Genomic DNA, 15,219 nt, shown 5'->3' on the forward strand with positions numbered 1-15,219 from the left:
ATCCGCTGTCCTCCCGGAAGAGAGGGAAGCTGAAGGCCTGTTTCATCCTCAGCTCTGACAATGAGCATCCATGGTAGCTGGACCAGACGGTCAGCAAAAGCTTGAAGACAGGCCTACATACGTTTCCAAATTTTGTTCAATCGACACAGTCTACAGGTAAAGTAAAATAGCAACATTGGAAGCCCACAACTCTTACTTTTATTTCCTATGTCCCCTGATATATATAAAAAAATCAAGATTTTTTTCATTAAATTTCATGCCAAAACTTAATATACTGTTGTGTCATTTATTCTTATGATAAACTGTAGGATATTGTCCAGGATTTCTTGGGGGGGGGGTGCATAAACTGATAAGGTGACTGGTTATGTTATATTAACTGGTTTAGTTGAGTGGGAGGCTTTTTTATGGTAGATGGGGAGAGAATACAGCCAGCGGTACCTGGAAGAGTCCAAAGCAGAGAAAATGATAGACTGAGCGTGGCCAACAGACCGGACAGAGATAGGAGACCAGGGGCGGGGAGAGCAAAAGAAAAAGAGAGAGAGGACCCAAGATAGAGGAGCTCGGCTGAGGTGACAGGGTAATAGGATGATGCTCCCGAGAGGCAAAGTTTAAGGGAGCAGCTGGGGCCTGTGGTAGTGTGAGCCTGGAGGCCGGCGTGCACTTTGGTGTGCGAATGGGAGCCACAGCCATTTTGTCCCTTCTGCTAGTGATAAGAAACTGGCTCCGTTGGTAGAGGGCACCCTGCTTCCCAAGTTCCAGAGGACTGCTGGTTTCTGTCTAGTGGCCAGAACTTGAACTTTACAGGAAGTACTTACACGAACAGGAAAAAGCCAGGATTAGACTCAAGTGTCTACAACAGTGATTGGCCAATCAGGACTCCCCGATGAGAAGTTTAAATCCACAGACCCAGAGTCAAAACTCTCTTATTAGTCATCTGTTAACCATTTGTGTGTCTGATCAAACAGTAAACATTTAAAGTGTGTTTCTATCGATTCAAAAGCCTAAGAATGTCACAAGTAACGTCTGAAACCTACTCTCTTGTAGCCCATCCACCCTTAGCTCTCACCTGTGCGTTTAGTAAATGTGTTGGTTTATGGCTTTTTTCTGTTCTGTAACTAATAAAAGATTGTATGTGGTGTGTGTGTGTGTGTGTGTGTGTGAGAGAGAGAGAGAGAGAGAGAGAGAGAGAGAGAGAGAGAGAGAGAGAGAGAGGTTAAGAGCACTTTCTGCTCTTGAAGAGGACCTGGGTTCAGTCCCCAGCATCCGAACAGTGGCTTATAACAATTAGTAACTCTAGTTCCAGGGGATCCAAAGACCTCTTCTGGCTTTCATAGGCTCTTGAATGCACATGCACGTACACACACACACACACACACACACACATCTTTTAAAAAGAAGATTAAGTACTTCAAGGGCAGAACATGCCATCAGGACAACTTAAACCTGCATTTCTGGGCTGTGATCACTCATATTTGGCTCACAGTAAAACTTCCTCTTTCCAGGTGACTGCGGTGCTTTGCAGCAACAGATTTTAATGCCAAGCATGATCCTCTTTCTCTAGAGCACTCGTCATGATCAGGGTCAAGTACCATCGTGAGATGCTCATGGTGAGAAGCTTGTGGTGGGTTGCTCAAGTCAAACTGTTCACGTTGTTTCTGTCGGTAGCCACTGGTTTATTCTGAGCCGGTCACTGAAAGTCCCCCCCCCCAACACCTTTTTTTTTTTTTTTTTTTTTATAGTACTTGGGTTAAATTTGTTTACAGCATATTTGGTCAGAACATTGACTGGTTTGCTAGCATCCAGACTTTTTTCCTACCATTTCTTCATGTTGTATGACTTTTCCGGGGGAGACATGAACAAATGTCTATCCCCCCCTAGTGTGTTGGCTACTTTTGTGTCAACGTGACACAAGCTAGACTTACTGAAGAGGAAGGAACCTCGAATGGAGAAAATGTCTCCATATGACCAGGCGACAGGCAAGTCTAGAGGGTGTTTCCTTAGTGATTTCCAGGGAAGGCTCAGGTCACTGTGGATCCACAACACTGTTGTGATGTTTTACCCTCTTGTCGGTTTTCTCCCTGCCACCCCTTCCCAGAAAGCCTGTCCCTCAGTCCCCGCCCTGTATCTTGGCTGTGCTCCACCACATCTTATGACTCTTGGTTCACAGGTTCCAAGGTACTTTTCCAGCTGGCTGGGTCTGCTCCCTCCAAGCATGAACTAAATTAATTTAACTCTCAAATTCCTGACATGCCCCACCCTCTCTTCTGAGTAAGTCTCAGATTTATAAAAAATTCCACTGTTTACAAAGGACTTCTCGACCTGTCTACTCACACAGACACAGAGATGATGCGCTGGCTCTCAGGATGTCGAGTGACCCAGAGAAGAGTGTCCCAGAGAAGGGCCTAAGCATATTTTGTGCTTACTTCACTTCTTCCAATGACCTGACTGATTTCTTACCTGCACTATCTGCTTTAAAGTCTTTAAAAAATATTTATTTTTTGATACTTATAGGTGTTTCGCTTGCATGTTTTTCTGTGTACCGTGTGCATGTCTTCAGAGGCCAGAGGAAGTTGTGTGGTCCCCTTGAGACTGGAGTTACAAGCAGTCGTGAGCCACCGTGTGGGTCCTGGTTATCAAACCTGGGTCCTCTGGTACAAACAATCAAAGCTCCTAAACATTGAGCCATCTCTCCATCACGAATGCTTAAAGTCTTTAGGAGGGCTAAAACATCCCAAAGTCCTCAGTTTTATTTCCTACAACTTCGGGCTAACCTAAAATCTATAATTCCTGTTGCATTTCTTTTTCTATCCAGTATTTACATATTTAAACGAAAGGTTTCTGCTAGCCATGGTGGCACATGTCCGTAGTTCCAGCACTTAGGAAGTAGAGTTGGGAACATCAGCAGGTGGGGGGCCAGCCCTGGCAACGTTGTGAGTTTGAGACCAGCCTTGGTTGCCAGGACATTCTGTCTCAAATAGAAAACAACAATAAAATTTAAATTAAAGGATTGGGCTCTTGGTGGATTGGTTAATTGATGGCACACATGGAAACAATACAGCCATTATGAAGATAAAAACAATTGGTCTGGGAGGCTCGGTAAGGGCATTTGTTGGAAGACACAGAACAGCACGTAGAATCCTCACGTTTGGATAAAAGAATGAGAAGAAATGAGGACCCCAGCCTTTGTGCTTGTGCATACACAAGACATCTTTGGAAAGATACTCTAAAAGCGTATGACACAATATTTTAATTTTGAGCACAACACAATTGCTGCGAAAAAGAAAATTTTTATTACACAATCATGCTTTTTCTATACTAAAGCACATGAATGTCCCTCCTCAAATGAGATGAAGTCTAGAATCTCCATTTATCCTCAATTTATATATAGCTATACATATAACCATTTCTGTGTGTACATATATGTATATATGTATGTATACACACACACACACACACACACACACACACACACACACACACACACATATATATATATATATTTATATCTGTGTATTCAAAAGCCATTGAAAGAACATTAGAAGAATAAGGGGACTATAACCACAAAAAATGACACCGGGTAAAATTAAATTTAACTTAAAAATTTTTGTTCCTGTCTGAAAAAAATGCACGGATGGAAATGGAAAAAAAAAAAAAAACAAGCCTGAGGAAAAGAAGGTGCAGGGAGAGACCCAAAAGGGGATCCAGCTCGAGGGGAGGCCCCAAGAGCTGACACCATTACTGAGGCTATGGAGTGCTCACAAAAAGGGGCCTAGCATGACTGCCCTCCTAAAGACCCAACAAGCAGCTGACGGAGTCAGACGCAGATATTTGCACCCAACCAATGGACAGAAGCTGCTGACCCTGTGGTTGAATTAGGGAAAAGCTGGAAGAAGCTGAGGCATTGTACACAAGCTGATATGAGGCTCACAACACAGCAAAGGACTCACAACACAGCAGAGACTCACAATACAGCAGAGACTCACAACACAGCAGAGGACTCACAACACAGCAGAGACTCACAACACAGCAGAGACTCACAACACAGCAGAGACTCACAACACAGCAGAGACTCACAACACAGCAGAGACTCACAACACAGCAGAGGACTCTCAGGTCTGGGTTCAGTCAGAGAAGACACACCTAACCCTCAAGAGACTGGAGGCCCCAGGGAGTTTAGAGGTCTGGTGGGGTGGGTGGGGTGGGGACGTCGTTGTGGAGATGGGGGGAGGGAGAGGGAAGGAGGTATGGGATGTGGAACAGTAGGAGGGCAGACCGGGTGGGGAATACAATCCTGAGTGTAAAAATAAAATAAAATAAAAATTTAAATGCGAGCAAAAAATGACCCCGTGAGATATAGTTTGGAAGATGGTTAGGCCATAGGACAGATCAGAGAGACATTTGAATTTCTATGTGTGGCTCAACTGCATTTCTCATTATTCACCCGGCCACGTGATAGTGATAATAATACAGTTCTAACTCACACCTACCGCACTTCTGTGCTCCATTTACTGTATAGGCAACATTTCTAGATATTATCTCATTGAATCTGCAGCCTGGGCAGGTGAGTGTGTGTGTGTGTGTGTGTGTGTGTGTGTGTGTGTCTGTGTGTGTGTGTGCACATGCATGTTGCAGCCAGCCAGAGGAGACTGTCAGATGTTTCTGCTATATTTCTTTGAGGCAGAGTTTCGTCAAACTGGAAGCTTGCTGTTTGGGCTAGGCTGCCTGGCAGGCTCTGCCCCTCACCCTCTCCAACGCTGGAGCTACAGGCCTGCCCAGGTTTTTCTATGAATGCTTGGGATTTGAACTTCAGTTCTTGTGCTTGTATAGCAAGTACTTTTACCCACTGAACTGTCTCCCTAGTTGCACCCCACAAGGAAGGTGGACGCCCCCCCTCCAGCTGCAGGTGAGGAACCCAAGGCGTGGAGAAGTGAAGTCCTGTCTTCATTGTCTGTATTTATGCAGAAGCCACTGACTCTGGATTCCTAATGGGCCAATGTTTGGCTTGTTGAAAAATTCAGGTCATGCTTACCAGACACCCTCTCTCTCTCTCTCTCTCTCTCTCTCTCTCTCTCTCTCTCTCCTTCTGGTTTATGCGTATTTTTGCAAGAGCTTTGGTGTACCTTCATTGCAAGGGCTCAGAGTAGCCATGTTTCTGGCTTCAGAAATCTCCCACCTTCCCACGGAAGCCAGGCTAAGTGTGAGTCCAGACAGGTCAGCGCAGGGTAAGAAGGCTAGAGCCCCTCCCTTTCAAGAACAGAAGCTTGCAAGGATGAGTGGACTTCCTCCTGCCAGCGCAGTGAAAGCAAGGTGACTCACAAAAGCAAATGTCCAGGTCTCCTGTATATGCAGAGGTCAAAAGTCATCCCAGGGGCGAAGAAGAAAGCCAGACAGTGGGTCAAGGGCTGGGAGACCCATTCAAACTAGGCTGGCCCCCAGCGACCTGGAAGCCAGGGAGGAAGCCAAAGCACCTGCCTGAAGGCTGGGCTGAGAGAGGCTGACCAAAGCTGGTAAGGAGTGGGGGAGGGTGGAGCAGGTGGTGCTTTTGGTGTGAAGGCAAGGTTAGCCGTTAGGGCAGTTTTTAAGCCCGGCCACTCTGGCTCTGAAGCTGGTGGCTAAGTCGTTTACTCCGAGCCTGGGCTTACCATATGGGCATTTACAGAATCATGCTAACTTCTGTGCTGACCCCCTGTGAGGCACACTGAGGGTAATCCCTTCCTCTCAGAAACTGTAGGAAGGGCCATGGGCTTCCTCAACAGAGGACGTTTGGAGTTTGGAGAAGGGAAGCCGTTGATTCGGATCAGCAAAAGTCTTGTTTCAAATTGGTGAGACTTTACTCCCCTGGCCCATTCTTGTTTCTGGGTTTAGCCAATCGAATGGTCTCATGAAAATGGAAGCAGTTTGTAAGAGGCAATGGTGTTTTCTAAATGTGTAACCACACACACAGCTTCTAGCAAGAACCAGCCCCTTTGGAATGCCACCAAGTGCCATCAGAATGCCAGCTCTCCATGCCTGCGGTCAGGATGCTGAAAACACAGGGGGTGGGCGGAAGCCACAGACAAGTTACTGTAAATGGTGCCTGCAGGGCGGTGTTCAGAATCACTTAAATCGGAGCCCTTAAATCACTGGTGTCTCCTGGAGACACTGAACTTTCCCAGTGGGTGCCTGAGAGGAACACCTCAGATAAGGACCCAAGCAACAGTTGCCTTCTTCTTCCTCCTCCTCCTGCTCCTCCTCCTGCTTCTCCTCCTCCTCCTGCTTCTTCTCCTCCTCCTGCTTCTCCTCCTCCTCCTGCTTCTCTTCCTCCTCCTGCTTCTCCTCCTCCTGCTTCTCCTCTTCCTGCTCCTCCTCCTCCTCCTGCTTCTCCTCCTCCTCCTCCTCCTCCTCCTGCTTCTCCTCCTCCTCCTGCTTCTCTTCCTCCTCCTCCTCCTGCTTCTCCTCCTCCTCCTGCTTCTCCTCCTCCTCCTCCTGCTTCTCCTCCTCCTCCTGCTTCTCCTCCTCCTCCTGCTTCTTCTTCTTCCTCTTCCTCCTGCTTCTCTTCCTCCTCCTCCTTGAACATCCATTTAGAGCTATGACTGTGAAACTTCAGAGACTGTAGGTCTGATCTAGGAATCTTTAAGGATCTGATGGAGGGAGATCTTTAAGGATAGCGCGACAAGTTTACATTTTGTTTTTTTTTCAAAAAACGATTCATCTGTGTGAGGATGTCGAGCTGGAGTTACAGACAGATGTGAGTCACCATGTGGGTGCTGGGAATGTGTCCTCTGGAAGGGCAGCCAGTGCTCTTAACTGCTGAGCCACCTTGTCAGCCCCAAAGTTAACATTTTCAAGTATTTAGAATTAAAGACAAAAGCTCTTGCAATAATCTAGATTGATGGGTCTGCCCACGTTGGTAACCACTATTGACATTTAGTTGTTTCTGGGAGTGTTTGCATGACACACACCATTAAGCCTAGAACTTGGGAAGCAGAGGATGGCAGATCACTGTGAGTGTGAGGCCAACCTGGTCTACACAGAGTTTCAGACTAGTCAGGGCTACATAGTGAGACTGTACCTCAAGCAAGCAAGCAAACAAGGAAACAAGCAACAAAAAACATTTGGTTGGGCTGGAGAGATGGCTCAGCGGTTAAGAGCACTGATTGCTCTTACCAAAGTCCTGAGTTCAATTCCCAGCAATTACTTGGTGGCTCACAACCATCTGTAATGGGATCTGATGCCCTCTTCTGGTGTGTCTGAAGACAGCGACAGTGTATTCACATACATACAATAAATAAATAAAATCTTAAAAAAAAAAAAGCCAAAAAACCCCATTTGGTTGTTTATCTTAAGGGAGATATTTTTCCATAGTGTAATGTGTTTTTCAAAGTAGATTATGTTGTGAATGTCTTATCACTGATTATTCAATACCTAATAACATTATATGGTAGACACACTCCATAATTAGAAATGTTCTGTCACATAATTTTAAGGGTTGCAGAATATCTGTCTTACATCCATCTATTGTAATAACACAGATCACTTTTTAGAGAACTGTATGCACAGGTCTGTCTCTGAAGGTGTTTTTCATGCCACTCTCACCCTCTCTTCCTTCCTTCCTTCTTTCCTCCCTTCCTTTCTTCCTTCATTCCTTCCTTTTTTCTTAATCAACTTTTACAGTTTATGAAATGACATGCTCACACATCACTGTACTTTGCTCACACATCACTGTACTTTGCTGACTCATCACTGTACTTTGCTGACTCATCACTGTACTTTGCTGGCTCATTGCTTCCCTGCCCTCCTCACCTCCCCTCATCTCTTTTGTTGGTCCCACATGAGTATATGTGTCTCCATTCCACATATGAGAAACGTGATATTTCCTTCTCCAGTTACCCTCTCTAGTTACCCCTGCATCCTTCATGGATTCATGTATGCACACATTGAAATAAACAGGAGCGTTTAAATCTAGATTCTGCATATGAGAGAAGCCAGAGAACATTTTCCATTTTGATTCTGGCTTATTTGGCTTAACATGGTGACTTCCAGTTTCCATCCATTTTCCTGTGGGTGAAGTGGTATAATTTAGACCTTTATAGCTGATAAAACTCCACTGTGTATAATATAACACTCGTTCTGAAAGTCCACAGATCTGATGATGGCCATCTAGGCTGGATCCACGTCTTGGTGACTGTGCACAGTGCAGGGATGAACAGATGTCTCTGTGGTATGAGCATCCATGGTGCTGTTGGTCGAGACCCTCTCGGGTTTACACCCAGGAGTATGGGTGGGTCAGAGAGTAGTTCTAGTTGGTCCAGGGCTCCATACAATTTTCACAATGGCTTCTCCAGTTTACAATCCCACCAACAGCATATAAAGTTTCCTCTTTCTCCACATCCTTACCGACACCTATTTTCCTTTTTATTTATTTATTTTTAATTCATTTATTTTGGTGGAGCTTGCCCCACTGTGCACATGTAGGGGTCAGAGGACAACGGATGGAAGTTGGTTCTTTCCTTCTCTGTGGGTCCAGGGACTGGAACTGAGGTCATCAGGCTTGGTGGCAAGGCTCTCATGGAACACCTGAATGTTCACCTTGTCACCATTTATTTTTCTTTGTTTTATTAATAGCCAATCAGAGTAGGCAAGGTGTAATCTCAATATACTGTTAATTTACATTCTCCTGAGGCTAAGGATGCTGGACGTTTCTTCAAACATCCACTGTGTGTCATATTTTTTCTGCTACGCTCTCACCTGACCTACATCAGACATCACCATTATAAACCTGAACGAACTGCTGTAGCCATAACTGACCTTCATTTCCACCGTTGGCCCTTCCGGTGCATCTGGACTGTAGCTGGAATGCCATTTTAAATAGGGGCCTGGAGAGATGGCTCAGCAGTTAGGAGCACCTGTTGCTCCTCTAAAGGATCCGGACTCAATTCCTAGCGCCCACCCAACAACTCATAACCGTTGGTAACTCCAATTTTAGGGAAATCCCACACCCTCTGCTGGTTTCCATGGATACCAGGCATACACTTGCTGTACTGAGAGATGCGCAATACCAAATAATTAAACTAAACTATACCTAAAATGGATAAAAGAACCCCGTGTTTGCTCACACCTAGGAGCTCAGCCCTTGGGGCTTGGAGCCCAGAGGACCAGGAGTGCAAACCCAGTTTGAACAAACAGCAGGTTCAAGGCAGCCTGAGTCACAGCGTAAGACCCTGTCTCATAAAAAAGCCTCCAAACAAATAAAAATAAACCAAGGATTAGTTATACCCAATTAATCAAACTCAAACGAGTTTTGGGACCTAACAGACTTTGCCTCCTGCCTTTGTGGAGAGCATTTGACTCTTGCTTACCCCAACCCTTCGGCCATCTGGCCTTTCCCTTACACTGGGAGAACTCACCTGAGAACTCTGGGCTTGGAGATGTGCTGTGTCCCCTGGGCCTGGCATGCTTTTCTTCCACTCTGGCTGGTTCTTTTCAACCCTGAGTTAGCAACCACGTCACCTCTTTGGAGAAAGCTTCCATTCCCAGCTCACTTTTTTTGTTTTTTTTTTCATTTTTTTATGGCATTTTTTTAAAGTCATGTATTGCAGTGGATGTGATGGCACATGCTTTTACTAATATAAAGGCAGTTACTATATATGATACGCATTATAACGAGAGGTATATACATGTATGCTATATATTATAGTGAGATCTATATTATTTGTTTCTCATTACTCATGAGATATTGTTTTTCCCTCAACAGCCTATGAATGTCGTGAGAGCAAAGAGAAGGTCGATTTTATTCCCTTTTATCTAACTGTACCTGGTACAGCGTCTGGCGTGTGGTAAACATCCTGTGATTGGGTAGGTGAGTAGTTCATTGCATGGGGCACCTGCACAAATACTATTGGCTCTCTCTGCTGTGGCCATGGCTGTACCATCTCTCCCTGAATGTCTCCTTAAAGATGAAGCATTTTTGGAGCTTTATCTTTGGAGCAAGAGACTTAGATCTAGATAAAGCCAGGAGGTCCCCGGTAAAAGTGGACACAGGTTTTGCTTCAGGTGTCAATTTGGTCAGGGTATAGAACATTACATTAGTTCACTGAGGAAGTGGAGATACCCCCAAATTCTTTCCTCACAGGGCTCCTGGATTCCTGGGTCTTTACTGACCCGAGGAATCCCAGAGGAAAACAGAAACACTTCCTATTTAGATCTTTCCACATATCCTGCAGGTGTGCTGAATGGACACAGCTTCTGTGTTTGTGACTGCAAGTGGTAGATTAGAATTCTAAAACCATGGCCCAGAGTCATCGCAACTTAGCTGGGATCACTTCTTGTTTCCACGTAAAAGTGAATGGTTTCAACGGAGAAGTAGTTTTCTTAAATACACCACCCCACCCCTACCCCAACTCCCCGAGATGGCAAATCAGCTCCTCAAACAATTTAAACGAGTAACATAGGAAAGAGATAAAAGTCAAGTGTTTCTGCTTAAAATGAGGAAGCAGGGCCGGGACAGTTTTCTTCAAGGCTGGCCGAATGGCCCTCTTTGGGACTCTTGACTGTCCCTGTCCTAAAGAGTTGCCTATTTTGGCTGCAGTTACCTGGTTAAGAGATGAGGTGGCAAAGAGGCTTTGGGGAGAGTGATAGTCGGATCTTTTAGGTGTATGCAGCAAGTGGAACATATGGCTGGCAGCTCCTGTGTGCAAGGAGACGCACGCCTTGTAGAAAAGAAACAAGGGCCCAAGAGAGAGGAAACCCAGAAGACTTGCCTCGTGGTGATCTAGAAAGGGGAAACCGTCACCCTTCTCTTTTCACTCTGGTGATTTCAGGTATGAAAGAGGCCACCTTTGGACGCGTATCTACTTTACATTCAATTGCTAGCCACAATGCGCACATGTGTGTGTGTGTGTGTGTGCGCGCGCACACGCGTGCTCATGAATGCTTCTCTGTGGGTCTCATTTGGATCTCTCAGGCACCAGTCTGGTCTCGACTCCAGGCGAGTGTGCTGAGGCTGCAGCCAGGGCTACCTGGCAGCTGCAGGTGCGGTGAGCATGCTGTCATGGAAACGGCCCTGGGGTTGGCGACAAGGCGGCAGTTTCCCAAAGCTAGGCGGAACTGGAGAGGGAGAGACAGGAAACTCAGACCCTTCAGTGTGGTCTCAATGATTCCCCTCCTCCAAGTCACAGAGACCCAGGTGGGTGCTGGGAGAAAGTGGGAGGAGCCAGGGGAGGCAGAGACCGGGGCTGAGACACATAGAGCTGATCTGGGGACTGAGTAGGGGAGTCCTCTCATGAACTGTTCACTAGGACCAGGACTAGTCAGTTGGGTGTGAAGAGCTGGCCGCTGGCCCAAAGGAAGGAGCAGAAAGGGGGCTGGCATTTGTCCCCAGGGGAGGGACAGAGCCCATCTCTCTCTAGTCAGGGAATTGAGTTTGCAAGGAAGCACCTGCTCTTTAGCCAAACTCACTGAACGTGTCTCTCTAGCTCCATAGAGCCAAGGCAGCCTAATGCGGGGAGCATAGGTTACGTTTTTGCCATCTCCAAAGCCTCTGCTGCTGCTGGAAGTGTGACCCATAGGTTTGCTCAGTCCTTCACCCTGGGCGATGAGCAGCTGTGTAGCGTCAGACTTAAGTCTGTAACCCCAGGACTGGGTGCTCTCGGACAAAATGCTCTCAGACATACATTTCTCCGCCTGTGAAATGTGGGTGGCCAGCTTTTATCCTCTCAGAGCCGAGAGCTGCAGACCAAGTCCCGGGACCGCACCCCATGGGCGTGTACTTTCTCTTTCTCCCCTCTACCAGGGTATCCCCGTGAGGTGAGGCTCCCTGTGTGTGATCAGAAGATGAGCGAGCCACAGGGCCAGGAGCTCAGTGCTGAGTGCCCTGTCTGCTGGAACCCTTTCAACAACACATTCCACACCCCCAAAGTGCTAGACTGCTGTCACTCCTTCTGCGTGGAATGCCTGGCCCACCTCAGCCTGGTGACCCCAGCCAGGCGCCGCTTGCTCTGCCCGCTCTGCCGTCAGCCCACCGTGCTGGCTTCGGGGCAACCAGTCACTGACTTGCCTACAAACACTGCCATGCTGACCCTGCTCCGCCTAGAGCCTCACCATGTCATCCTCGAGGGCCACCAGCTCTGTCTCAAGGATCAGCCCAAGAGCCGCTACTTCCTGCGTCAGCCTCGGGTCTACACCCTGGACCTTGGCCCTGAGCCTGGGAGCCAGACTGGGCTCCCTCAGGACACAGCCCCTGACACCAGGCCGGCGCCCATTCCCAGTCACTACTCTCTGAGAGAGTGTGTCCGCAACCCTCACTTCCGGATCTTTGCCTATCTGATGGCTGTCATCCTCAGTGTCACCCTGCTGCTCATCTTCTCCATCTTTTGGACTAAGCAGTTCTTTTGGGGTATGGGGTGAGCCCTCTGTGTTCCAGGGCAAGGAACAGAGCCTTTCTCAGTGGTTGCTGGGAGCGAAGACGATTAAGCTGCCTTTGGTGTTACCTTTCTTGTAGTATTGCTCCTTTTACAGCCCGGAGAACAGCTAGGTCTGCTTTGGAGAACACAGATGGCCCGGCAGGAAGCCCTGAAAGGCCAGAGACCTGCTTATAAACTATGGGGTCGTGGAGGGTAGAGAACCAGTTCGATAGCCACATAGCGAGTTGTGCCAGGAAGCTGGATAGCACCACCCAGACATCCAACTGGTTGAGATAGCTCGTAGCATCTTCCACTGGAGCAGCGTTGAACTCTTCTGAGTTGCTGGTAATTCTGTGAAGTGTCAGCTCTTTCTGATTCTTACCTCCGTTCCCAGTAAAGCTAGCCTGCATTCTTCAAGTCATTGCTTTTTTTTTTTTTTCTTCTTCCACAACCTGTACTGGGCTGACTGAGAGGGAAGACAGAATCATCCAGAGGTGGTAGGTGACCCTCAGGGGAAGAGAGGGTGTACAGGGTCAAGTCTTCAGATGGTGTGAAGGAAGCCAGGACGACTGGGAAGAACTTGGGGCTGAGGCAAAGGTCTCCATCCCTCCTGGTCAGTGCTTGCAGGACAGCCGGAGCCACATAACTCTGGCGTCAGAGGTAAGAGACACCTGGGCAAAGGCAATGCTTCAGCTGCACCTCAGGCTTGAGTAGCGTGGGGCGCAGGAAGTGACTTTGGTTTTCTCTTCAGATGCCAGAATCTAAAATTCAGCCCAGCCAGCTGCTGCTTGGCACGGTACCAAACAAATGCCCCTTCTTTGCTTTGAGCACGTTCTTCTGGCTCCCAATTCTGAAGCAACCTCGGTGTTTAAAACACAATCGGGAAAAGGTGTCTTACTTTTAAAAATTTATAGAATAAGCTGTCAGAGGTCAGAACCTGAGTTAGTCTTATTTGCTCTAAATAATATTTTCACAGGCTTATAAAGGTGTAAGATATTAAAAATGGTCAAGATGTAAACGGTGTTTCGATTTAGTAAAGCCAGTTTTAAACTCCGATGTGGAGATTTCTCCATTACGTAACATGCTCCTCCTGAGACAGCCGGCCTGTGTCTCCACTGACCTCATCGTAATCACACCGATGGTGAAACTCACATTTCCCACTGACTTCACTTCTCTGTAGAAGTGCTTAACTTTGTAGCAAGCATGTCTGCCAACCATCTCTCCATATTCTATGAACTAGAAGGAACAAGGGCAGAGAAGAGCGGGTGAAAGCCCAAGAAGAAACATTTTTCCTTCTCCAGAGCACCTGGTCCAAGGAGCAGACTGTCCTTGAAGTCCTTTCCTTAAGAACACAACTTAGGATGGCGGGGCTACCAAAAACGTGTAGTTTTTTACACTTAGCAGATTCCTTCTTTGAGACGGAGGGTTAGGATGTTAGCTCCTATTCTGTCTTTATCAGGTCTAACCTTGTTAGTCACTTTTATGTCACTGTGACCACAACAGCTGTGAAGAGACAACTGGAGGGGAGGTTCATTTGGGCTCATGGTGTCAGAGGGTCCAGAGCATGAAGGTAGCTTTGTGGTAGATGCTCACACCACAGCACACCAGGAAGCAGAGTATGGAGACAGAAGCAGGGCGAATCACCTTCAATGACCCCTTGTTGGAGACTTATTTGCACCAGCCAGGTTCTACCTCCTTAGGGGTTGATGGCACAATGCTGGGATGTTTCAGAATCAAATCCTAGCAAGCAGTCTCACCCACAACAGACTCCAAGTCACAGGAGCAGGGAAAAGTCCTCCACAGGCAGAAAGACTTATTAACCAGCAAGCAGGCCACGTCCTGTCCTGGTCTCGACAATGGCCAACATTCTCCATAAAGCACTGTGAAATTGCTTCACAGGCTCACATGGTTCCCTGATTACAGCTGGGTAATTTAGTGTTTACTTGAGTCTACCCAGCAATCTTAAAAGGATGAGCTGTCTCAATGTCCCTGATACACCACCTAGGTAGTGTTACGTGATAATAGTCCTGCCATTCAGAATCCACTATGTCCTTAAAATGGTTGAAAAATTGGATTATTTTCTTCAGACTCCTGCTTTGCTTAAGGCTTACATGGAACATTTCCAACTCGAATGCTCCCTTGGATCAACCAAAACTTAAGTTCCTAGTAAGGTTTAGACCTGGTGGTGGGCCAGATCCTGAATACAGGGTACTATGCCTGTCTTATCATTTTATAAACAACAGGTCAAGGTACTTTCGTAGCACACACACTATAATGGAAACAGAACAGGTTAAGGGTGGTTTAGTGCCAAATAAAGGGTAGGTCTGAGTGGTCTAACAGCTACATAGGGAATTTACTTGGCTATAACTGGATTTAGATGTTTAGCTAGGTGTGGTTAGTGTCCTTTTAACTTGGGAGGCAGAGGCATCTGAGTTTGAGGCCAGCCTACAGTGAGTTCTAGGACAGCCAGGGCTACATTTTAAAGGTTCCCGACCCCAAATGTTTTGTTATATAGCCCATATCCATGATCTACAGGACAACAGGGCAGAACAGGAAGCTGCTGGAGTATAAATTTCAAATACTGCAGAGGAGCTAATTTTATACCATACACACTTTGAAATGACTGTTTTGTGTGGATTTACTGTGCAAGTCTACCTGCAGTGAGGTGAACACAATCCCTGACTCACGAGGAAGAACTAAGGAGCCCAGATACACCTGGTGACATGCTCTCCTAGGTCAACAACTCTATGTAAAAGAGCCATTAATGCCTGGATGTGATGGCTTACACCTGCAATTTACAGGACTTGAGATGCAGAGGCAGGAGAATTAAGAGTCTGAG

The 15,219-nt window shown here is 46.8% G+C and overlaps 1 protein-coding gene across 1 annotated transcript; it reads left to right on the forward strand.

Moving 5' to 3' along the window:
• Positions 1–11,811: 11,811 nt before the first annotated feature.
• On the forward strand, positions 11,812–12,384 carry RNF183 (ring finger protein 183; the record flags this gene model as incomplete). The annotated part of the gene is made up of 1 exon (XM_080940273.1): positions 11,812–12,384. The coding sequence occupies one exon, from the start codon at positions 11,812–11,814 to the stop codon at positions 12,382–12,384; it is 573 nt and encodes a 190-aa protein (XP_080796399.1).
• Between the last annotated feature and the right edge of the window lie 2,835 nt (positions 12,385–15,219).

Source organism: Micromys minutus, assembly GCF_963924665.1.
Source record: "Micromys minutus genome assembly, chromosome: 28".
NCBI classification, from domain to species: Eukaryota; Metazoa; Chordata; class Mammalia; order Rodentia; family Muridae; genus Micromys; species Micromys minutus.